Source organism: Pleuronectes platessa, chromosome 6, assembly GCF_947347685.1.
Source record: "Pleuronectes platessa chromosome 6, fPlePla1.1, whole genome shotgun sequence".
In the NCBI taxonomy this organism is placed as follows: domain Eukaryota; kingdom Metazoa; phylum Chordata; class Actinopteri; order Pleuronectiformes; family Pleuronectidae; genus Pleuronectes; species Pleuronectes platessa.
The window spans coordinates 7962823-7989471 of NC_070631.1; the positions used below are offsets into that span (position 1 = coordinate 7962823).

At 44.7% G+C, this 26649-nt stretch overlaps 1 protein-coding gene across 1 annotated transcript; it reads right to left on the reverse strand.

Moving 5' to 3' along the window:
• Window positions 1-403: 403 nt before the first annotated feature.
• LOC128442101 (uncharacterized) lies at window positions 404-23650 on the reverse strand. Its single transcript, XM_053424334.1, has 4 exons — window positions 23454-23650; window positions 12992-13014; window positions 10407-10446; window positions 404-515 (listed from the first exon to the last, which is right to left on the reverse strand). Exons 1-4 carry the CDS (start codon window positions 23648-23650, stop codon window positions 404-406), a joined length of 372 nt encoding a protein of 123 aa, XP_053280309.1.
• Between the last annotated feature and the right edge of the window lie 2999 nt (window positions 23651-26649).

The following is a 26649-nucleotide window of genomic DNA, read 5'->3' on the forward strand; positions in this document are numbered from 1 at the left end:
GGCCGTCCCGAGCTCAGCGAGAGCCAATGGGTGAGCGGCAGCCCCGGCTCACATTCACAGGGATCATATTTCATTAAGGAAAAGCTTAATGATCTGCTCTTGCTTGTGCATTTGGCCGCTGGGGTGCGATGTGCACGTCGGGAAAAAACAACAAGGCGGCACCGAAACTGCTGTGTCACAAAAACATGGGGACTGAAGAGCAGCAGCAGAGTCTCAGACTATTGGGACGCGGCTACAGTTTGCAAGTGGTAACAAGTGTTACGTCTGCCACACAGAGGCTAATTAGCAGAGAGCTGATCTGAGATCAGGACAAAGAGAACACTCGCTGCCATAGCAATGGAAATGTGTCATGGGAAAAACAGCAAAACCTTAAGGATGTAAACATAAAGAATAACATGTTACTTTACCCAAAGGAAGCAGATTTCCACTTGTGGCAGGGCACGGCTCTTCTGCAGCCCCCGGACGCCGACCTCCCGGGATTCTCTGTGACCTGGACAGGTAGGGAGGCGTGTCTCCTGCAGGAGGACAAGAGGACACACAACTCAGGGAAGGTCAGACACTAAAGGAACCTGTGTGACTGCTCTGGACGGAGACACATCCATTTTTCCCTGAGAGGGTTTGTGAGTTAAGGGTTTTTACCACTGTCAACTTCCTTTTGTCACAATTTTATGTCCACACTGTTTATTATGTTCACTGAAATTCAGAGTTGTAACTTTTGGTGAAACAGGCGTCTTTCCAAGAAAAAGTATTTACATTGAATTAAATGGCGTACATAAACACACAATATCATGTGTAGTGGAGCTTCCTGGCCTGGATGTGTGAAAACATGACCTCTACCTGATCTCCGTGCCATGAAAACCTCCATTTCAGACAGGAAACCAAACACCAGGGCTGCTGTTCATCCAAACAAGCTTCTAACCTGACAAAATAGATGTGACGGACACTGCAGATCATTTAAACCGAACAGGCCAAAAGGCATCAACATGTAATGACTCCCAGAACCCATGCTCATCTAAAGCAGAGCCCCCTCTTCCCCTCAGAGCTGTTTTTTCATCCACGGGTAAGCTTGTAAATAAATAAAATATACTAATTAAGCTATAGAGACCATCTTGCAGTGGGATGAAACCAGCAGCAATGCCCATCAACATGCCGATATCACAACCCATGGGTGTTACCACATTATTACACAAGTACCTAGTAATCGTTACTCCATTATCACGTAAGTACTCAAGACTCGGCTCGGACCACATGCAGCTTCATTCTGATTTCACCTGTAAAGTTTTGTGACTGAAACACTTTAATTAAATCCTCTGGTTCAGCTCTGTGATAGTTCCCAGTGCAGTGTGTGTCTCCAGGATCATGTGTGATACACTCAGAGTGAAACCAAACAAACAACACTGTCTGGTAATGATTTGAATGTCACTGGTTTCATACTGGTCAGTGGAACCTGTTTAGAGATTTCTCATCTCCTTCCAATGAAGAGCATTTCAGCAGAGACGTTTCTCCTCTGTTGTTTGTTAAGGTTTTCGCTGAGTCGTGCCACCTTTGGTCTGCTCGTCCCCCCCCCCCCGACAGGACAGGGGACATTTCTCAGCCTGTCAACCAACAGTGACAACCTATAGATCTCTGAGGGCACGAGGTCTTCATCACAAACCTGCAGCTGCACAGAAGCTCGATACAGAGCAGCATCACGCTTATATCATCCTACGGGAAAAGTCTTTATATTGCTTATATTCCATAAGACTTAATTCCCGCCTTTGAATAAGAGCTACGTATTTGTTACATTGGCTGCTGCTATTTGCTGTTGTTCCGACATAATTCATTATTAATAAAAAAAAAAATGCAAATGTCTCTCAGTGCAATGAAACTCACACAGTTCATTAATAAAAAGGCAGGGGAGATGTTCTACAGCGATTTCATCAGTCGGCTTTGCTCCCTTCTCAAAACTCACTTCCCACAAACGCTGCGTTTTGCTTGATTCCTGTGGAGCAGAGGTGTTTTCTGAACAAAGCCGGTTTAAGACCCGCAATCCAGCTCGCTTATGAGAGGGACTCGAAAAGACGGCGAGCTGAGATTTGGTCCGATCCGGAGACGGTTAAGGACACGGGAAAGGAGAACAGGTTCGATCCCCGTGGAAAGCTCTGGCTGAGGTGGAGAGACGGCCCCAGACGGCTCCTGAAACACAGCACCCGTCACCTCTGGTCCCCACAGACAAATATCAGTTCACCTGCCCGGACGCATGCTATCGAGGATCGGCCTGCTCTCTTTTAGGGTTTAGATTTATGTTTGAGTTAAGCACAGTCCACACAATGAGGCTTTTTAAAGGGTTGTCCCGCCGGCAGGTAGAAAAACTGCAGCTCCGAAGCAATTCCAGCAAACACCCCATCTGTTAGAAGACAACGTTTTAAGTGCAGTCTCTTTGTTTCCGTTCCAAAGCGAGTAGTTATTCCCATAGTGCGGCATTATGCTGTATAAATGATCCCACATTCATTCGGCAGTAAATACAATGACTAGTTGGCCTGAAATTGATTTTTAAATTGATTTGAAACACTTTGCTTATTAGCGTTCTTTAGAGACGCACTCTTCAAAAGGGTTTCTTAACCTCCGCAACAGCAAAGCTTTGTTCTCCTCGCCGTCGTTTCCACAATAATGGGGAGGCTTTATAATCCCTGCCTCTCTCTCTGTTCCCCAACACTCTGTGGATTAGTGAGAGGAAATAAAAAGCTGCAGACCCTGTGTGTTGAACCTCTGCAGAATCCAGTCAGTCGCTGCAGCTCTCTGACAAGCTGCTCCGGCCTTTGTACGTGTCGGAACAAACGCGTTCAATAAACGAATATGCACGACTCGGAAAAACCACCTCAGACCACCGGAATTTTCAATTAGCCTTTCCAACCTCAGACACTCCAACTAAAACAACTGCCATCCATCATGAAACAATCCAAGCCAACAGGTATGAACACAGAGAGCACAGACGGAGCACAGACAGAGCACAGACGGAGCACAGACCGCTCCTCGCCACGTGACGCGCTGGTTCTTATGCTCCAGGAACTTCTCATCATCAGACGCTCACCGAGGAACCATCCAATCACAGCAGGTCACCGATCTCACCGAGGTTATAATCACACCTGAATGAAGCCATCCATCCTGATTACAGAGAAGATAACCATTAAACACCGCCATGTTGTTAGGCCTCTGTCATTAGCGTGTGTATATGAGAATTACCCCCCCCCCCCCCCCCATCACCGGCAGACAGGGCCCATCTCTCTCTACACACACACACACAAACACACACACACACTTTTATCAAACCAGTGCAAAGCAAGCCTTTCGGGAGCGGGGCTTATTTATTTATAGCGCCTCTGCCAAGTTCAGTTGCTTTTTCCATTATTAATTATAATGAAACCTACCAAGCTATGTAGCACACAACATTTTTAAAACAGTAAGGCTGGGTTGTGTCATGGTGTGACATGTTAACAGAGGTGAGAGATGTGAGGGACTGTAAGTCAGCAGAATGCTGCGCTGGCAGTTGCAGCTCCGGTACCAACAGGAACTCTGCGCCAAGATAAACCATGAGACTGATTTACAGGGAATTCAGAGATAAAATTCACAGTTAACAGTCAGAGCATCTTCCAACTGGCTGCTCCTTCATTTTAAAGACATGCCACCACAGCTACTACTCACTTTATGCTGATATTTAAAGCTGAATTCATCAGGTTTGAATTCCCCTCCCTGGAATTTCAGTGCCCAGGATTTCCTCTCACTGATCTGGCATCAGAACGGCCTCTGGGGATAAATCATTTAAGACACTGGTGTTGATAAACCCTCTGACGTTATCGGCCCCGGTCTTGGAACGGAGGAAATTTAGAAAATTGATTTCCCATTTACTACAGGGACATAAAAGTTATCTTGCACGGTTTGTGATTAAAACATTTGTCGGACGCCTAATCCAGAGGAGAGATCTCTCTGAGCGGGGGTGTGAGGGCAGCAGGACGCAGGACGCAGGACACACACACACACCCCCCCCCCCCCCCCGCCCCCCCTTGTTAGGACTTTGCATTGACTGTCATTCGTTGTGTACAACCTAACCCTTATCCCTAATCTCAACCTTGACCAATTCATGCCTTACCATAACCTGACCATAATTCATGGACTCATTTTTATAGGAGTGTTTTCCTCTTTTGTCTTTTTTATTCACTTTATAATCTTTTATTTGATCTTGTTTTTACACTTGTGTCCTCTGTAACATTTGTTATGCTCTATTGTTGTGTGATCCTCAAATAGCTTTTATAATTTTATCATATTTGCCTTAAATGTTTCATTTATAACTAGTAAATCACCTTGTTACTGTGTTTTGAAAGGTACTAAAGAGGTAGCAAAACCAAGTACACACACACAAAAGAAACCATTCAGGTATAATTGCTTAATTTCTGTTGAATTGACTGAACTCATCCAATTAGAGCAACTCCTATTTTAATTGACTCATATTTTCTTGTATATGAACATTTCTATGACCTATGAAATCTGACCTGAATGTAAATAGGACAATACGGTTGTTAGTGTATTTCTTCAATATAAGGGTCAGTTTTTTTGCAGCATGTTGTTAATGGATGCAGCTTTGTTGTGGAGCCACTTTGCTGATCTGCATTGAGACGTCAGAAGAAGAAGAGCTCCCAGTGCTGTTGCTGTACCTGCTCTTGTTGTGGTGGGAGCATCCGTTAGAGAGCTGACCAGTGAGAGCTCCTGGTCCATTCCCACTGCCACAGCCAGGTTCAGTCAAAACAAAGCATATCGTATGAATAATAATTCTACAAACTGAAATGTTTATTAGGCAAGTCTACCTCCAAAACGAGCCTGCTTTACTTTCACCTTTAATTAAATGTATTAAATTAAATTAAAAATCCATCATTGTTAAAGGGATTTTAACAGATTTCTGATACTTTTACTTCTAATGTAAAGTATTCTGGACTGGGTTTATTTGTTTATTCATTTATTTACCACTCTATGTATTTCCCATTGTGCTGGGTGACTGCGGCTCATGAGGTAGAGTGGGTCGTCCACTAATAAGAAAAGTTATTGGTTTGATCCCCGACTTCTACAGTCCACATTTTAAAGATATAGAATAACACAATGATGATTTATAGAATCAAATAGAAGCGCAGTGTGTGTGTGTGTGTGTGAATGGATAAATGTGACCTGTAATTAAAGCTCTCTGATTGGTCGTTAAGACTGAAAAAGCAGCAATTAAATAGAGAATATTGTATATAATTCCTATATAAATCCATTTACAGATGCAGTCCATTTCTATGACTGACTGTGTGACAGAGTATGGCCAAGCATTGGACCTTTCTGATTGGCTCTTGCTCCTTCAAACAGTTACTGTCGCAGGAACTTGCACATCTAAAGTTGTGTTGTGCCGAGTTGAAGCCATCTGCACACAAGGGCGGTAGGATTTCCTAAATCAGCTTTGACCGAGATGCTGTCTTTTCATCATCAGCTGTGGAATTCGGTCTGGATTCATTTGTTGATCTGTCAAGTAATTTACTATTAAACTGATTATAATCATTTATGGGTTCCAAATCCTGTACATCAAAGTTTCAGGTGCAGTCTTCCTAACTGGAGGTTTGAATTATCACCAGCTGCACCTGGCGTCAGATGATCTGCTCTCGTCTGATGTCCTGAAGCTGTTCACCGGTTTGCAGGATCAGTGCCATCATGTCTGTCAGCAGTTCCCTTCAAAAGTGTCCCAGCTTTCGCATCCAGCACATGAATGAAGCTGCCAACAGGTCACGTGACTCAAAGGGTGCCGGTGGAGATGTGCATGAGAAGACTGTAACAGTCTTGGCAACCTGCTTCAATCTAGAGAGTGCAGCCAAATTCAGAACCGAGGGCGGCGATGCAGGGGGGTGCAGCCGTTTGGGAAGTTCCTGACTACATCAAAACAAGGGTTTGGTGAGATGAGTTTGTTTCTTGGATTCCAGCATCTGCAGCAGCAAAAGATAGGGTTGAGAGAAGTGGAAACAATATCCTGGTCATAAGAAGATTATCAACTCTAGCTTTAATGACGAAATCATTAATGACTATGAAATGACACAGAAATCATTTCAACCATTAACTGAATACAGTCAGTCAAACTTCCTCTGTGGAGAAAGGTCTGGAAAACACTCCAATAAATAATTTAGTCAGAGTTTAATCATCAACACCGGGAGCTGCACGGTCTGATTGGATGCAGGGAAACTGATTGTGAAAGTCTTATGTGGAATATTCAAAAACTGGTATTTCAGAAAATCCCTGTATTGTCCAAAAAGCAATTTCACCCGAGGCAAAGTTTTGTAACTAGAATCGCACGCTGACTTTTAAAGCTTCAAATAACACTCGCTGCAGGACTCGGATGTTTGGAGTGAGATTAATATTTGCCAGCCATATGACTAAATATACTATAACAGATTTTTTTTTTTAACTGATCATATAGAGTACAAATTCAAATTGATATAATATATTTCATGTGCCCCGATTTCGTTTAGTGGGGAGGCTGCTGAGTGGCAGACAAACTCCTAATACACACACACACACACACACACACACACACACACAAAGACTGACACACTTCTCCAGGATATAAGGTCATTTACCGAACTCTGTATTTTTAAGGGTACCGACTGAATTTCAGTGCCTGTGAGTGCATCTGGTTGAGGGAGTATTTATACGTGAGTGAGAGTAAATGAGAGAGTATAGCTTAGATAAAGAGAGAGAGAGACCATGTGACTCACCCGTGGAACTTGATCAAACTCATATCTGATCCGTGGACACAGTCAGAACCACGGTGAGTCCAACGCGATCTCGAGCGTGGTTACGCGTTACGAAAATTGCAATATTTGTAAAGCAAGAAGCAAAACTGGCCAAGGCAACAAACATGAAATATATCTCAGAGCTGATGCGTGTACTGTGTTCGATAGCCTGAGAAGCTAAGTCCCCTGCTGCAGATAACGTTAGCAGCTCGCCTGCAGCCATAACCGAAGAAGTTGAACATGCTAGGGACCAAAAAACTTTACATGAGGCATCGACAACTTCATCGACACCTTGAGGTGATTTGTTGGCTTGTTGGATAAGTTGTTGTCGGAGAGAAAACGGGTTGTGACCCTCTGGATTTGCTTCAAATTAGTAATGAGACATTTAGAGCAGAAGAGAAAGCACAGACGTTGGAGCCTAAGTAACGAACAGACATGGCCTGGAAAACCTTTTCTGAAACTTTGTCGAGACACTTCCACACAGTGCTACAGAGGAAGACGGCGTCTGGATCCCACGGCGAGGCGTCCCTAAAGAGAGGAGCCGCAGAGAAGGAGTGTGTTTACCACAGAGACGCAACCGGGTGTTCTCTCAATGCCAGCGATATTTCTTTGCTAAGCAATAACGGAGTCGCTTTACAGCTTTAAACCAGCCCGCACTTTAACTCTGTCAGTATATAACACACCTGCAAATCTCCAGCTTCTGAAGTCCAACAAGCTAACAACAGTGGAATGTGACCTCGGACTCCACTTGACATTAAATCTACTTGTTCCTTCCACAAAGTAATAACCACAAACAACACGAACAGGCTCCACATCGGGCCTCAATGCTTCAGATGGAGAGAAAAGGTCGGTCTGAATATTACCATGATCCCTTGTTATGCAGCTTTACGCGCTCAAATCACAAGACTTACATAACGTTATGTTTCCCTGCCTGCACAAACGATAGAGGATTTAGGAGTGTTTCCAGAGAGAACATTCACATGTGCATGTGTAGAAGATAAAGATCATTATCAGAGCTGCACGTACCTGACCATTCTGGAGTCGCATTCGGACCTGGAGGGACAGAGAAAGTGGATCAGTGACTTTGTTGAGCAGACAGGACACTGCAGTGTGGCAATAAAAGCAGTTTAAGACACAGAGTGACATAAAACACCTCAGTGACCGACCTCCCTTCATCCAACACTACATCACAGCAGCCAGATTTAGCTGTTTGGCACTAAAAGGTGTGACCCTACGATGTGGATCAAACAACTCTCCTAAAAAAAAAGGGGGCTGCACTTTAATTTCCTGCAACAGCTTGAATGTGACATTCAGAAGACTGTCCATTGATATTCCACTGAGGGAGTCGAGGATGCCTCCTCTGCCACTGCAGGGCTGATCAGGACTATACTGCCTCTTGTTCCTTAAAGCTGCTAAATCAGTTCCCTAAACAGATATACATGAATCACTCTCTGAGAAATTAAGGAAAATGTTGAATCTATCTCGCAAGGCTACAGAAAACTACAAACACAACCTCGTTGGCAAAGATAGAAAAGATAAGTTACTGTGAGCAATAACTAACTACTATACTAACCCCTAACCCATGGCACAGAAGGAAAACAATAAGTATAAATAATAAACTGAATGATGAGTGCCTTACAGTTAACTGCCTCAATTTCAGGGACCCGGAGCTGCAGGATGAGAGGTGCTACCACAGGCACACTTGATTCTGTAAGTCTACTAGTTCCATTGACTTTCCTCTTGAGGAATGTCAATTGAACTGATCTGGGAACTCTCCCAGATCAATCCTCATTAGAAAAGATAATGAAAATGTGTCCTTAAGTTGGTTTTTCAATAATAAGTAAATGGTCGTAAAATCATAAAGTTCAACTACGTGACAGGAAGCAGCCAATCACAAGCCTTTATATTCTGTTAGAGGAGGAAGCTCCAGATGTTGTATTTTAAGTAGGTTGCCTATCGTCTGTCTGTCTGTCTGTCTTTAGTTTTGTGAGCAGGACTCGTCAAAAACTACAGAGACAATTTCCATGAAAATGTATGAAATGGAATCCAGTATCTTTCCCCCCCCCCCCCTCCCTACTCTCTCGTTTCAGTAATAAAATGGCCAATCAGCCGTGGCGGAGGTTTGCACTCTCCAAGCACCCGTCTGGTTTCTTAGCAGCAATGATGGAGCATTTTGAATTTGTTACATCTCTGCCTGGCTTCTTCTCCATAGCAACGGGGAGCCAAGGCTCATGGGTATACACTGTATGTATATGTGTGTATGTGTGTGTGTGTATGTGTGTGTGTGTGTATGTGTGTGTGTGTGTGTGTGTGTGTGTGTGTGTGTGTGTGTGTGTGTGTGTGTGTGTGTGTACCATGCAATGACAAAAATAACAGACAAACTGAATTACTGAGAAACAAGAGATAGGAACAACAGATATGACACTGTAGAATCGCTCCATGGGACACTCCTGTGTTGATGTTGCATATCTAAATGTCTGATCTGGTGGCCCCTCCCATTATCAGCAGATCTGTGGCTTTATATAAAAATGTAAAAATGCCTGCTGTGGAAAGAGGCCTGTTACTTTGCACTGGTGCTACAAAGTCTTGTAGTCTCAGAGGCCGTCTGCAGTGAATGGCTTTCCGTCTGCAGTGAAGAGGAACTCTTTGCGCCGCAGAAATAAAATGTAGCCGGCCCTGTGAACCCCAGCACTGAGGAGCAGTGACGTGACGGCATAACTGCATCAGGGCAAATTTATGATCCCCCCCCCCCTTGTCGCCTCTTTTCACTCTTTACATGAAGGAAACAATGAGGTATTCATGGGGGGAAGACAACACAGTGACTGACTATACCATTAGGTGCTGTAGCTGCAAAGGTTCCTTTCAGAGTGGGTGTAGTGCTCACTTTTTCTGTTTTTGTCGAGTTGGCTCCAGGAAATAATGATCCTCTCTGCTGTGTAATGTTTTCGCCGATTCTCTGAGGGCTGCAGGGTGATTTTTCCCTCCTCTCTTTTCACGGTTAGTTATTTTACTTGTTTATTATTTATTATCTACGATGTACTGGTGTTCAACTCTTTCTTCCTTGCACACTTCTCTTCCCTAAATCAATTTTCAGCAAAGACGCACAATCACCCGTTCCTTTTTCCACACCAGCCTGATACCACTGCTGGTTTTCATGATGGGCAAGCCCCATTCTGACTGTGGAATTTGGCGGAGGTGAAAACTAGAGCTGGGTCAATATAATGCAGTGGTAGGATGAGATGCACTGACACACATGCCGCAGCACAGATCCAATGGCAATTACTGGGGCTATTGATTGCTGTGTATACAATGCATCACTGAAAAAAAAGAACGATCAGGGCCATATTTTTAACAAATCTCTTTATCACTGAAATGTCCGTGGTTTGATCAGCTTCCGATCGCGAGAGACCAAACCTCCTCAGAGCAGAACGCGGGGGAGGAAGACGTGGTCAGAACCCTGGACAGCTCCTCTGGGCTGCAGAGAGGAAACTGCATCAAGAACTTATTCACCATGTGAGTCAGGCCTGGATTATTTTTAACGCATTCTTCCGACTGTCACACCTGCACAGACGACAGTAAGACAGTCTGCTACATCAGTGAGAGGCAACATGAGTCACAAACCTCACCACTTTACTCCCCCCCCCCCGCCATTTCTGAGCCACTCTCCTGTGAAGTTAAAGCTGCAGGTGACAGATCCACACTTTACATTTACACGTGTTCTTTTCTTCTTGGATGAGACTCAAACAGAGTCAACAGACCCCCCAAGGAGACTTATTGGGTTTCAAGTAAACCGCTACACATTCAGTCTAACTTCAGAACATATGACTTCAGACAGAGTGAAGCAGCTCTGTCAGAAAGTATGACTGTATGAGATTACACATGAGCATAATGAAGTATTAAGTAACACTGCTTGCAGTCTAGACAAAGCCTGTTCGTCTGCTCAGGAAATTACATTTTATTGCCTCATCCAAGCAGAATCTATCATCGTGAAGTTGATGGATACGCGTGGTCGGGAGTTAGAATGCAAGTCAATCAGCTCATTTCTAGCACTGTGCAGAAACTCGGGCTACTGAGGCTCATTCAGGTGCATTTCCAAAACCTTGTGAATAATGCATGAAGCGCCAAATCCCATTGGAGATATCATTCCACAGGAAGGCTTCCACAAGTGTTTGTGCCACGGTGGCCGACAGAGAAGAGAGAAAGCCAAATCCCTGAAGAGAAAATAAAAAAAAGATTCCAGCTGCTTCCTTAAATCAGATCTTTTACGTCTGTCTTTACTGTCAAATCAATGTTTAACTGATTGTATGTGCATACATGTCTCTCTGTGTGTGTGTGTGTGTGTGTGTCTGTGTGTGTGTGTGTGTGTCATCCTGTACACTTGTGTCCTTTTCCCCCCCTGTTGCAACAAGGACAGTCTGTTTCCTGTTGTGAGAGAGGAAGCAGATAGAGGGCACACCCAGTGCAAAAAAAAAAGAGGAAAATGCTGACTCAGCGATATCAATCCGCCTTTCTGCAGGAGTAAGTGCAACTGGACACGACTGCAGAACTGCACGACTCCGCACATTTAATCATAGCTCTCCGTCTTGCTTCAAATGAACCGGAACATCGTAAACTGCGGCCCACAAAGCAGCAGTGATTGACACATCAACATCCTCAAGCCCTTTCATCCCTGTTCTGTTGTGCATGTGTGTGAGTGTGAGCGTGTGTTGGTGTGTGTGTGTGTGTATTTTTTTAGTCTTAACAATTTATGTAATACCAAAAACACTTCCATGTATCATGTATTTCAGTCTCTCTCCCTCCCTCTGGACAGACCCGTTCCAATGTAATTATAAACCCATTATTTGTTTTTCCCTGTTAAATATTGAAGCAACAAGAGAAATGGCTCCGAGCCCTTCACCACATTATCACCCAGTAACATCAGGGCTTCATTGCTCTTTTGGCAATCAGGAAAAGAAGCTGAGTACTCAGGGAATAAAGGAAACACAAGTGTGGCTCTTTCCTTTCAGGGGTAATCAAAGTTTGGCCGAGGTGTATCAGAAGCTTTGTGTGTGTGTACTGGAGGTTGTCTTCCACACAAAACAAGTCTAGAGTGCATGTCGGGGTTTTCCTTTCTCGGAATATCTTTTTACATTTTACAAAACTAGAATCAGGATTTTTATCTCCAAAGTCTCCAAAATATCAAGTGCACAAACATTCCTGGATACACCTTCCAAGCAAAAACTGAATGAGTTGATTCCTGACCGCATCCAACCAGCAAGTTTACTGGTAATCTGCGCCCAATCTCACCATGTCACAGTTTCCTCATTAATGATGCAGACTGAGGCGGCTCGCCATAGGCTGTTTTATATTCTTCTTATTTTTTCTGCTACAGCTTCATAATGAACCCCCCCAAAACCCTGACATTTCACATATTAACATAAGAGATAATACTAATACTTGTTTTTTCCGTCCATTGCTCCATTGTAGAGCTGTGGAGCACAACCATCCATAAAGTTGTTACTGTCCACGCAGATCTGACCTGTCACTTAGAATCTGTTGCATTAGAGATGTTCTACCCAGCTATTACCATCAAATGAATGAACCACCGTTTTGTGGTTTTCTCTCCAGTATCACTCGGCGTCTGAATGAGGACCCACAACCCAAACTTCCTCTTTGACTATAAAATGTCCCTATGACCTTTACAGAGGGCCCACATGAACCGCTGGGACCAGAGTTATTTCCCTAAAATGGTTATTGGGTTTTCTGAATATACTGTAATGTGTGGCAGCAGCCTTGACAGCCATGAATCTCTTGGAGCTTTGACAAACAAAACCCCTTCCAGCTGTGATGAGAAAAAATAAATCACATCTGAAAGTAACGTGGAGTTTACCTAACTTTTCACAGTTTTTGTGGCTGTTTTGCGTCCACGCACAGCGATGTCACCAAATGATGGATGACTTGAACCGTCCCTCTGCTGTAGCAGCTCACTCACGCTGACAGCTTCCTCGGAGGAACACTGAGAAGCTCGAGTTCTCGCACAGCATTTAATTTTTATTCTCATTGTTTTGAAACAGACGCTCCTGCCGTCAAAATAAAGCTGCTTCTCAACCTGACGTGGTTTTTTTCTTCCTCTTGCTTCTCCCTTGTCACGCATGTGTGCCCACTCTGATGTCTCTTCCCCCTCGATTCAAGGTTTTCCTTCTCAGTCCAGTGAGTAAATGAAGAACATTCATCATCTGTGAGACTCCTCCTCGGTGCGCCACATACTCCGGGTGTCCATATCACTGAGACCGAGCTTATCTGTATTAATCAGCAACTAATTACCGGCAGAAATGTGTCTGGCTAAGCAGATCTAATGAGTCGGTGCAGTCCTCTGTAGTGGTTTGCTTCTTGCGGCGCTCTGAAATGATGGATCTCCAGGAGTTAATGGTGCATGACCCCCACTGGCTGTCTGCCCCTGCTTTAAGGGGGGGATGGCACACCTTCACAAACACACATACACACATCTACACACACTCAACCTGCTTCATCCATTTTCATCGCTCATAACCTACAAATCTAACTTTGTGCACCAGCAGGGGAAGCACATCTTTTAGAATTGATTCACAGACTCTGTTAAGCATCAGTATTGTTATCAAGTTGGGGGCGGTGCCTTTATTGACGAGCATTTGGAGGCTGTTTCATCCATTGAGAGGTTTTGCATCCCAGGGAGGAAACCTGACATCTAAAGCTGGAGTTTGGACTGAAATCTGCAGATATAACCTCAAAGCCCCACTGGTCATAAAACCCACTAATGCCAACATCTTGCAGTGGGAATAATTACCATCGGCATTCACTCCAAAAGACTCTGCAGTAGACCCAGCTTTTTATCGACTGCGGCTCCGAACGACAGCGATGGAAACCAAAACAAAAGGTGGACGTGCTAACTTTGCAATGTGAGCGAGCTCCTGCCTTTTTCAAGTTTCAAGTGTAACATGAATCCTTCACTGGAAATGATGAAGGAGTCTATAGTCTCCCTTTTGCAGGTTTACCCATATTTTAAAACCCTGCGTATACCTGCTTATATCATTTCTGGCCATATTCCCAAAGGGAAGACATTAACCAACCTCTGCTCCGTCTCAGTGTCTCATGCACAAAATCAGAAATGTTAAAGTCTCATCGTAATAACATCAGAGTTTAATGTCTCAGATCCTTAAAGCTCTTGTTGATGGTGAAAAGGCCGACGGCTCTTTTCTCCAACCTCGACTGCAGCCAGCACCCGACCAGCACACAGAGCTGGATACAAGGAAATCCCACTTTGCATTCCTGAAAATATTGCTCGGACTTAGTTCCACTCTAAGACCCTCCTGTGAAGTCGAGGTTACGCAGGAGAACACAAACAGCCGAGCAAACACACATTATAAGCTCAACAACTAGGGGAAGCAGTGAAGCTGAACCAGCAAGTAATTAACAACCCAATGAAGTTGGATATGTCCGCTTTGTTAAAACCAAACAAACAACAACACACGAGAGTCAACACCAGCTTTGTGTGTGAAAAGCAATTTCAGCCCCAGCGCTGGTGGTCGATGGGCCAGACGACTGTACAGGAAACCAGTGTTTGATATCTAACAATGATAAGTAAGAGGATGTGTGAGCTGCATCAGAGTTCGACTGTTGACTCAGCCTCCAACTCATCAGTGAGACACACAACACACACACACACACAACCACACACACAACCCCCCCCACTCCACTTGGCAGAAAACTAGTGGCAGCCTTTCAACCCACTCTCCACAGGTACTATGCTACAAATTGCCTTCGATTCAGCTGCTGCATCAGCTGCTTTTGACAGCTGCGAGGCGGATAATTGGTTCAACTGAGAAGAAATAAAGAACAAACAGAGGCACTTCGGCCTCGTGGACCCGCCGAATGCACCGTACTAGGGTTGATCGTAATTTGTAAAGCTACAAGACGGTGGCACAAAATAAATTATATTTAGACAACGTGGGGGGGGGGGGGGAAGGGTGTTCAGTAAAAAAGAAAAGTCAACTTTACAGAATACTTTCAGGAGCTATTGCACATTGGATATTTCTCACAGAAAGACAAAAGTGGTTTTACTTTTCGAGGGGAAACTAACTTTGTGTGGAGTTTGCATGTCCCCCCCCCCCCGTGTTTATCTGCGTGCTCTGGCTTCCTCCCACAGTCCAGAGACATGCAGACTGGAGTCAGGTGGACTGTAGACTCGTAAACCGTTTCCAGACATGTCCTGCTCAGGACCTTCAGAGAAGTGAGTCTGGACTTTCTCCACAGTTTGCCTTTCACACACGCCCAACGCAGCGGGAGGTTCTTCGCTCGGATGCATTTACAGAGGAAGGAAGTAATATTGAATTTCCACTGCAGAGATCACATGCTTTTGTTTTACGGCACATCAACATCAGCTCTTTTCACCACAACCTTGACATCTTTGTCGGTGTCTTCTAAGTGTGTTGCTGCGCTTTTTTATTCAGAGATATTTGTTTCCTTTTTTGTTTTGAATTATTTTTGTGTCCGTCACTTGTTAGAAGCATCATCAACCCCCCCCCCCCCCACTCTCCTGCTTTGATCTCACATCGGCTCCTCCTGACTTTCTGCAGACTTTATACTCTGGCCCAAGTAGAGAAAGAAATGCTGGAAGCTCTCACATATACAGACATACACATTCACTTATACACAAACTCCGGAGTTCAGTGCATGTCTGCTACAGCTTTGGTAGGTGGGGCCTGCGATAAGCTGGCGACCTGTCCAGGGTGAACCACGTCTCTCACCCAATGACAGCTCCCCCACCACGTTAAAGCTGCGTTCAGACATGCACTGGATTCTACTCTGGGTAAACTCCGTGGCCAATTCTCTGGACTTTACCCCGAGGTCATGTCTGAAAACGGCTTAAGCGTATATAAGTGGTACAGATACTGCAGGGATGTACTTCTGTATCCTCTGGAAATTATAACATTTGATAGAAAAACGATTGCGTAACAAACAACTTTAGCATAAAGTCCAAGCACAGGGACATGGATTCCTTTAGGTTTGATCTGTCTTCATCAGAAAATGTTCTTTTACATTTCAGTCTCCCTTTCGCTGCCTAACCCATCATGTCACTCACAAGTTTGTGAACAAGCTTTTGAATGAGCCCATTCATAAAACTCAAACTCCACAGGTTACCTTTAAATCTCATTTCCATGCAAATCAGACTAAGCTACACCGGCTGTCAACTGAGTCTGTGATGGCTCTAAAATGATTGCAGATCAGGGCTTTGGTTAGAGCTTTCCATGACTATCATCACACGTCAGTTACACACATACGCAGCTGTTTATCCACCAAAGTCCCTGTTTGCAGATCGCACCGGCAGAATGGCAACGAGGCTCCGCTGTCACTCGAGCTGAGGATCAGGAGTCGCAATCTGAAGAGGAGGGTTTTTGAAATGAAACCACATTATCCTGCAAATGACTGAAAACCCTGTAATGAAATGTGAAAGGAATTGATAGAAAGACTTTTTCTTGCTCTCTTCCGCGCAAAAGATTACGTCAGAGATTGGTGATTTAAAAATAACGTAACCGTCTGACTCATACCAAGGGATACCGTCTGACCCCCCCGCCCCCCGTGGCTTTGGAGTGGCCTTTACCAGTAACACCATGAGATAGAGGTAACAGTGCTCATTAGAGCCATCATTATCCCGTTCTTGTTGGACAACCAGCGACATCAAAGCAAAGAAAAGCAACCTTAACTCAGTCTTAATGGACCTGATTGAGAAAGGCAGAGGTCAGCAGCTCCTGGCTCCCTTCCAGCCACACTGCAACCACACTGAGAAGCACGGAGGGACCGGCCATTAGAGATGAAATCAGCCTGCAGTCGGGTATGAGTGCAAGATGCACACCGTCTCAGGCCATTGCTTGAGATTTATAGGTGGCTCTGAATGCAGAACATCCCTGTGTAGACATTTATTTATCAGGCGTATTTCATTAGAGGGGGATTTGCTGGAGAGCGGGGAGTTCATGTGCTCGTAAATTTGGTTTGGCACATTGATTGTTCAGCAGATCGCTGGTAAATGAGTAGACGCCGGCAGCCGGGAGAAGAAGCTTTCTCCATCATGCTATGTCTCCTCGCAGAGGGGTCCCTAAACACATGCTAAAGCCACTACATTGGCTTGGAGGGAACTATTTATTAACTTGCCGATCTCCACTGTATAGCCAACAGGCTCAGTCCAGGGGATAAAGGCAGCTGAGGTTTTCCTCGGCAGCAAATCACAGCGGACAAGCCAAGACACAGTCTCTATAAACAATACAGAGGGCAACATAAAACCACCGGAGAGATAATTCACCAGGAGCCAACATCGACAACCTAAAGGAACCTTTGTCAAGTACCTCAATATGTATTGATCCGATCCTCGGATTATTAAACCCTCTGGCTTGTTTCCAGTCTCATCGGAGATAAATTGTAAAACCAACATGGTTGATGTGGTAAAAAGATGAATGACAACGTTTGCACTTGATTAGACTTCGATGTGAAAAAAAAATCAATATCCTTCCAACAAAAATTATTCAGATTTTTCAAAAGTAAAAAATAAAGCCCAAAACATAATTTGGATACAGGCATGAATTAGTTACACATAAAGTTTCCTTCACGACTCGTTCTGGTTGAAACTCGAGAATCAGCAACTAAAAAGTCTCTGCTGCTCTTACATCAGCACCGAGCCTTTCATTCTGGCTCAATTAGAGCATTAATAGGGAGAACTCTGGAGTTAGCAATGATTTGTCATTCATCAATATTTGATCATGCAACATTACTCAGACTTCTTTACTTACTGGGCTTCATAGTGAATTTAAATGACGGTCTGATAACAGTAGAATTACCACCAAGTGGTCGTGTGTGCCTCAGACAAACTGCAGATCACATACTCATATATTATATGTAGTGAAGACTTTGACTTTGTATATCTCGTTTAGACATCATTAAAACCATTATAAACCAGTTATCCGTTTGAATTTAGTCAGGATATATGAGGTCAAAAAGCTGCTTTGTGAGGTCACAGTGACTTTGAAGGTTGACAAGCATGCGTTCATCCATCCATTATCTATATCGCTTATCATCTGAGGATCGCAGGGCGGCTGCAGTCGATCCCGGCTGACATTGAGCGAGAGGCGGATCAGGCAGCGTGTCGCAGGACGTATGATCACAGAATTCTTATCAGTTCATCCACGAGTCAAGATGAAGGTTTGAAGAAATTTCTCAATTGGATTTTTTAAGTACATCTTGTTTTTTCTGAGTCTATGAGTGGTCTAGCTCTTTAGCTCCTTCCATTGGTACTGAAATAAACTGAATACAAACCAAACATACACCCTCAGGTCATCAAGTGAAGGTCTCCTCACAATATCTAGAATAAAGTATAAATAGGATATATGCATGTAGATTTATTTTTTAAATATTCTATATATTTCATATGATAAGTCATGTCCTGTGTTTGTTGTGTCTCTTTGCTTCTAATCGGGACGCACATGGAGTCTATGCTTGTCAGAGGAAATGTGTTGGGTAAATAAACTTGACCTGACTCAAGGCCTCAAGGCAGAATGGATGAAAACTTAAAAGCATTACGCCTTGAGCTTGCATTTGGAATTTGAGGGTGTTAAACACACCTCAAAACAACACGTCAGCTGTTTGTCAGCTGCAGCTGAAGCATCAAGCAGCAAGAAGACCAGAAACGAAAGCTCTCGCAGACTCGATTCCTCATTAAAACCCCCGAGGAAAGTTTCAGTTTCAGGACAGTTTCAGATCCCAGTGGATTCCCCACCAGCCTATAGACTGCATCATGTGAGAAACTCATTCATCCTGAGTACATGTCGCCTAATTCAAAGATTCTTTTATTGTGATTTTTTTGTTTCACTCTACAACAGGTTATACAATCAATGAGTAGACAAACAAAAGTCGTTTCTCGACTTAAACCTGCTGAAAAGTCCAGTATCACCACCGTGGGCTACCGGAAGTCTAACTTGTATTACCTGTTTTTTAATTCCAAAGTGAGCACAAGGGATACAGGTAACTGTAGAGCGCTGTAAAAAACAAAGACCATTAGGAAAGAGAAGCGCATATGGTCAGCATAAATACTGCCGGACTAAAGGGCTGACAAGGCAACTCAGGAGTGGACGAAACCTGAGACCTGTGTGTGTGTGAGTGTGTGTGAGAGAGGGAGAGAGTGCATGTGTGTGTGCTACATCTACCATCTTTTTACACAGACTTTGAGTTAAACTTAAGAAGCTGTAAAAACAGACCTGGACATTTTAGCTTGAGATTTACAGAAACGGAGCCAGAGAGGCTGTGACTCCCCCAGGAGCTGGTGCTGCTCAACCAGCTCCTGGGGGCCACAGTCCCCTGGATGACTACGTTTACGGATCCACATCAGGGTCAGTGCAAACCGAGAGGATTTCCAATAACATCCAGGAACCTGTTCTGCACAATTCATGGAGAAATCTGTTGACTCGGCACTAAAGGGTTCCACCATCAGTGGCTCATCACATTTTCCGATCGCTGCACTTTGTCTCTAAAAGGGTTCGAGCGGGAAAAAAAACAACAACATACCAGCTACTGTACATTCAGGGAAAAGCTTTCTATTTGCAGCCAAACCCAAGATAGCAGCAAATAATCGAATGCATCATTCAGTAGATTTCTTTATCTGCCACCGTGTGTTTTGAAAGTGTTTTTTCTTTCCCCTCCTTCCATTTTAATGTCACTTCAATACTAATACCTTGTCAAACGAGTACCAACTGAGACCTGACAGCTCAGCTCACAACCCTCCACACAACGTGCACTGTTTTCAAAACGCCTAACACAGGTGAATCACGCCGTCCAGGCATGTGAGCACTTGCTAACAGCGGAAAAACCAGAACGGCAAAGAAAACGGAAGTGAAGAACAATACAAGCCTCAAACCGACGCAGATATCTGAGCTCTGTAGGAATATAGATTCACTACATGCACTGACGAGAGGGGGCAGTAAGTAAACTGTGCCTCAGCAGCAAAAGCCAAAGACATTCAATAGCATTAGTGAGGTCACAATATAATAAATATGCCACAAAAAAGAATATTTAAAAAAAAAAGGGTCCACACATAAGCAATAGAATCTAAAGGCACATGAGCCAGAGACTCCCATCCGGAAAAAGGTTCCGGGCCATCAGGACTAAAACCTTGCGTCACCTGAACAGTTTTTTCCCTATGGCAGTGGGGCTCACAAACAAGCCCCCCCCCTGCATATAATTTATAACTATATATTATTGGCACAATCACCAATCGCTCCACCTTAGCACCGCACGTGCCCATAACTCTCTTACTGTATATTGTTGTTCTATATTGTTGTTTTTATATTGTTGTTTGTACAGTGCACCAACCACACCAAGGCAATTTCCTGTATGTGCAAATATACATGGCAATAAAAAGAATTCTGATTCTGATTCTAAAAAAGTAAAATCAACACTGGACTTACAGAAAGACTGAGTGGGGACGTCTGCTTCCCTTACCACAGTTTTTAAAAGAATACAAAGACAAAGCAGCTCTTCTTATTTTGCATGGATTTCACCATTTAGATTTGAATTTTCGTGCAAATATACAAGCCACTGTTCTACTGCACATGTATGGGATGTATGGAGCATAATACAAACAGCTATGAGTCTATAAAAGGCACCCACTAGCTGAGGCCTCACTGGAATTAAAGCCAACAGGGAATCTGTGTTTGCTATAGATCCTGAAGTGCGTCTGTTGAAACAATATTTGCATCGGCTGTTTGCAGGTTAAATTGATATTCAGAAAAACAATCCCAATTTACATTAGTGCTCCTCAGCCCTTCAGTTGTGTTTTCAGAGCGAGCGTCAACAGAGAAGAAAAGGCAGCAGCTCCCACCAGGTGAAGAGTCACAGGTGAACATGTGATCGGGTTGTTTCAAAACAAAGCTCCCGAGGTGAGAGGAACTCTCTGCTCAGCAGTACAGGAGGATCTTGTGCTGAAGCTGCATGAGCACGGCCCCATATTGTGCCTCTCGTGCATTAATACACATGTGGGACACAAAGGCAACAGCAAGAGATGAAAAACACCAGCAGAACTGAAAATAACAGAGTGGCCATTCCAAGTCAGCAGACCTGTAGATGATGGCTATAGTAATTTTAGGTCATTTAAAATACATTGATCTGAGGGTTTTCTCTAGATCCTCAAAGGCTCTTCTCAATTATTTTAGCCAGCTGCTGAATGATCTATCTTTGGTTTGATTTACAGAAGTGTGACTTCAGGAGTTAGGGGAGTTTCTGAGGAACCAGAGTTCAGTTTCAGAGTGTTTTTAAACAACATTCTGAGTTTTTCTTAGCATCACGAGTAAATCCTCTTCTTGAGAAACCACATTTGATTCCGTGCAGTGGTGATCCGGGGCTGGAACCATGGTAGCTCGGCCTCGGCCAATCACAAGTCACCCTCAGCTGTCAATCGTGGAGTTTCCCCCCCATTTTTATAACATCAAATAACTAATTGAAACCAAACTTATCAGAAAAATGAACACTTTGAAATAATGTGCTTGACGTGTTTCATGACATTTTAGTTTGGTCCATGTCCCATTCACTAACATGGATGAGGCTGGGGTTCGGACCTATACTGCAGCCAGCCACCAGGTGGCAATCGAGACACTTTGACCCCATTTGTTCATGTCGTCCATCTTATACAGTCTTCGGGCCATGGTACAGCTAGATGCTAATGACAGAACACCAATACGACAATGCTAAGATGCTGCTGCTTTTCAGCGACAAAACCCAACGCTGAAATTACGGTTAAAGAAATGTCATCAGTTTCTAAAGTATTAAGTCCTTAACCAAAGTCTCCATCCATCCATTATCGACGCGGCTTTATCCTCACGGGTCACAGGAGCCAATCCCAGCTGACATCGGGTGGACGTTGCAAATATCTCCTCAGGAATTTAAATCTGGATCAAGATGGATCAACCGGCCAACAAGCAGACACGAAATGAGCATGGCTAAAAATAACCAATGTCCAACACAAGCCAGCAGAACACAGGGTGAAGCCTGCAAATGATATTTAACCCTCCAGCAGCTGCTCAGCCTTTCCTTTGGAAGTGCAGAGAGAATGAAGACAACACCAGGCCTGCAGATTCATGGACTCCCTCAGAAATCCTGAAGTAAAAGCTGCTGAAGAAATGACATCTGTGTTGCCACTGTTCTCCCTACCTTCGTAAATGGCAAAGAACAGATGGCTGCACTGGTTAATATCAAAGTGCACGTTACTCAAAATCCCTTCTTCACTATGCTAAACTGACCTTTGCAAATGGTAGAATCCGACTCAAGCTTTCTTTAAATCTCTCACCGCACTTAAATTACATTTTAAATCCGGTATCAACACTAAACCTCACTTTACTTTATTAACAGCTGTGATTTTTTCATCGTGTTCACTGGGGTAATCTCAGGCTCCACAGTAACCTGTGCCGGTCCACCACATCTGGCCTGAACTAGTGTGTGACTGCAGGAAAAGGGGAGACGGCGACTGACTGATTCTCCAAAGAGCCTTGGTGGGCTTTATAAAAGAGAGACACTAGAGGTCTTGGGCATAGGAAATTTTTTTATCTGCTGTCAGTCCATGAGTCATCAGGATTGATTTGCTGACACTGATCTTCATGATACTAACAAACCCCCGGAGACAAAGGTCAAGTGCGATCACACCAACCTGTAGCCGGTCAGGGATCGAGATCAATGACTGCAAGCTGAGGGGTTTTGGAGAAAACAGCAGACAGAGTGCACGTAAACACGTCCCTGGTGCAGGGAGGGTAATCCAGACACTGTGTCTGACTGTCAAGGTCTTAACCAGCACTATACTGACATACTACATTCTCTCTCCTACCTGGTCTGCTCTGTTCTGTTCAGGGCTCAGACCACCGCCTGCTGACAGGGCCAGCCCTAAAACATCATAATGCATCTCTTCCAAGTAGGCTCCCTTTCCCCCCCAGGGGTTGTAGTTAGCATCCCATACATCATGGATTAATGTGCCTGTCCGTTGCACATGAAACCCTGAAGACCTCTTTGGGCTGTGCAGGAGGAGGCATGGCATGTATATGATTCTGCTCAAGTAACTCAGCCTGACAAATAACGTGAAGATGACAAAGCAGAAATCATCAGGGGCAATTTAAAAGTCTCCATTTCCCGAAGATTTAGTCCCGTCAGAGTCTTGGACAGTTATGTTCCCGTGTAAGTTACAGCGTCTCGTCAATATTTCAGTCCAAACTGGACTGAAAATGAATCTGCTGGAAACTGCTGCTGGTTCAATCACCAGTGTGCGTGTTGTTGCTGGCTGCTATGTGGTCAAATTCACAGTTGCATGTTTCCAGATGTGGTCAACAATAGCCATTTTCTGCAATCGACCCATTTTCCATGAGCAAATTGTTTTTTTTTAAACAGTAAGAAGTAAAAGTGTGGATCTAGTTGCAGCTGCAGATCACAGTGTGGCAGTGTTGCACTGGATGGACTCTGATTTAGCATTCCACTGTGATCAGGGACAAATCTCAACTTTTCACACAATAAAAAGGACCAATGGAGGAAAAACAGTGAAACAGATTCTCTAGCTGTGTTTGTGTGTCTTACTTCTCCTGTGTGCCGTGCTCCTTGATGGCTGCCAGTGCCAGCAGGCTGTTGGAGCCCTGCAGCAGCCTGCAGGTGGCCAGGTGCCGCTGGTACTGCTCCTTCAGACACACGTTCTCCGTGCACAAGTCGGACACTTGCTGCTCCAGCTCCTCGATGCGTCCCCGCTGCCTCTCCAGCAACTCCTGCTGCGTCTCGATGATCCTGTTGAGCTCCTTCAGATATTCCGCAGCCCTGCTCGGGTTCTCCGCCGGGCTCTCCATGGCGCTTCCCCGGCCGCTCGCTGGGTGTTATTCCTTCTCCCCTGTGCGCTGCTGTGGTTCCCGGTTGAATCGCAGAAAGCCCGATGGGGGGTGGGTGGGGGGGTGTAGTTAGACAGCGCGGGGTGATCCACGCGTAAAAACGAAAAAGCTCTAAGCGCAACGGCTCGGCAGGTTGCGCCTCTTGCGCCGCGCCATCGTGGCTGAAAAACAACGAAAACTATCAAAAGCTCCCGAGTCACGTATCAGGCTGCGACTGTCACCGGGCGAGAGAAGAGAAGCACCGGGGCACCGTGAGGGTGAGGACGGGCTCTCCGTGAGGTCCGGGCGCGTGTCCCCGTGTCGGCGGCGCGCTGGGACGTCTCCTGCGACCCTTCCTCTCCATGCTTGTTCCCGTGACTTTTGGTAAACAGACACGCGCGCTGTCAGGGGAGAGATGGGAGGTGGGGGGGGCGGGGTGATGAAGTTTTATGACTCCGCAGGTCGCAGTGAGCGCTGTAATGGCTATGCAGCTTCTGGTGGGGGGGGGGGGGGGGGACGCACAGCTGCGCGTCCAGGACCCAATTTCATTTGTGTTTGTTTGTGTTTCTAGTGCATGTGTCCTGCACGCTCCCTCTTCTCCCTCTGCATCTTTTTTTTAAAAAACTTTATTGCCTCTGTGTTGGAGGCTGTTGCCCAGTCAGCCACACGCTGCAGACTGGTTTTTACTGGGCTGTCTGGCTGTGTGAAGCCATTTTACCATTTCAGGAGCAGCGTGAGGTTATTCACTTGAATCAAAAACAACTTAAAGGGATAGTTCACCGAAAAATGATTATCTACTTGCCACTATGTCGATGAAGGTCTGGGTGAAGTTTCAAGGGTAAACAGCGTTGCAGCCAAATCCAATACAATAGAAGTAAGTGGTGACCACTTCTTCAAAACGTAGAAAAACAACCGAAATAAAAACATAAGTGTCCGTAAACCCCGACATTCAAGTTATACTCGAAACAGCATCATTTACACCGTGTTTTTCTCTTTGGTGTAAAGAGACTGGTGCTTTAGTTCTTTTCCACTTGCCATGACTAATAATACCATAATCGTTGTATGCATGTCCCACCCACTAACATGGAGGAGGCGGGTGTATGACCTATACTGCAGCCAGTCACCAGGTGGCGATCAAGAGGCTTTTGGCTTCACATTTGTATATACGGTCTATGGGTTGTAAATAAGCACAGCTAAAGGCCATCATGGGCCTATGAGAAGGTCAACAGGACAATAATGTTAACCTGTTATTTCCATCACAGCTTAGCATGTTAGCTTCAATTTGCTAATTAGGAACAAACACAAAATAGAATTGAGGCTGAAAGAAACCGCAATGGTTTTTCAAGTATTCAGTTCTAAACAATAGTATCGGTATCAAGTTTAAATATCTTTCTTTTATCAGAAAAACAAACCAGCAGACGATCAATAGATGACAACAGTTCCATCCATCCCTCCATCTATTCATCCATTATCTGTACCTCTTATCTTTTGAGGGTCACAGGGGGCGCTAGAGCCATCGTGGACAGGTCTCCAGCGTATCACAGGGCCAAATAACGATAGATGCTAAATCAATAATAATCTGTGATAATAACTGAAAGGTGAATAACACAATGACAGCTTGTATCCTGTGATCGGCCCTCAGCTTCGTACACTCACACTTTAGAGCAGTCGTCAGAAAAACCCTCCCGACAGCTCAACCCCTCCCATATCTCAAGAGACTCCTTTTTCTTTTGAACCATTTTCCAAAAGTTTAGATGAGGTTCTGTTTTCCTGGATGCAGTTTGGGCTGAACGCTTCATCCATGACAATGAGGGCTCTGCCTTCATGATGTGCCACCTGAAGGCTGCACTCGGATGATCTGAGATTACTGGGAGACCGTGGGGAGCAGTGTGAGGACAGAGAGTGCAGATGGAGAACATTAGGTTCCTCTCCGTGGCTCCCTAATCCACATGGCAGTGGACCAAGGAGGGCTGCAAGAGGCTCAGAACGCCACCCAGAGGAACGTGCGCTCCACTGGCAAGAGGCACAGGCTGATGTCCCCAAATTCTTCAACACACAATCGATCTTCTCTCTCTCTGCTGTGGGCCCTTCAACGTCAAAACCGTCACACTCTCCGAGCAGCGCTTGAAGGAACGGAGACCAGAAAGACAGGAAAAGCAGGAAACGGGGGTAGAAAAAAAAGAAAGGGAAAAGAAAACCACAAAAATATCACAACACAGACTCTAATTCCTCTTAACCCTGATATTTTCATATTTTTCGAGTGCAGAATTACACCAGCAAACCACGCAGCTCCATCATCAGTCATATACCTCAAATCTGAGTGTTGGAAAGGCCGGGACTGGTGACTTGTGGAGGAGGAATGTCTGCCACCGCAGGAAAACAGATGACTGGTCGTTACTCTCCTGGGCTCTGTCCTTTTCTCTCTCTGGGTGACCAGTCACCCCGGTGCCAGCGCGGGTGCCAGCCGGGGGAGATTTATTTTGTGAAATCGCTCATATATTTGCACTGAGGCCAAACCGCTCGGAAGCGCCTGCAAAACATTTGCCAGCTGTGATGGAAGAAAGGCTCAAATCATCTAACCAGCAGAGTGGAAAACTTTTTTCTTTTTTTTTTTGCTTCTCCCCTCGGAGGATGCCAAATAATCTCTGCTGAGCCAACAACCACCTCGTGTAAGACGTGCCCGTGTGTGTGTGATGGATCTGAGCCGAAGCACAGGAGGGGAACTCTGTCGGCAATAAAGTCATTTACAAAATTTTCGGATATTTATGGTCTATAATACATAATTAAAGTCATAAATACTGAAGCCAAAGAGGGAAGGGAGTTTCCTCAGTGTAGCAACAAATCCAAACAGCAACAATATAGAGGGAGCGGGTTTGTGTTGACTTGTCGTGTTTTTATAGTGAGACTGGAACTTGTTTCCACACATGGTCACAAGCTTAAGCACTCAACCTTACAAATCCAATAGAAATCCACTGGATTGT

Coding starts and splice junctions, on each gene's coding strand:
- LOC128442101 (XM_053424334.1), bottom strand. CDS start 23,650: ATGGAGAGCCCGGCGGAGAACCCGAGCAGGGCTGCGGAATATCTGAAG. Junction 10,447..12,991: donor GAGTCTCACAGATGATGAAT/GTTCTTCATTTA, acceptor TTCACAGGAGAG/TGGCTCAGAAATGGCGGGGG. Junction 516..10,406: donor GGGGGGAGTAAAGTGGTGAG/GTTTGTGACTCA, acceptor GTCCTCCTGCAG/GAGACACGCCTCCCTACCTG.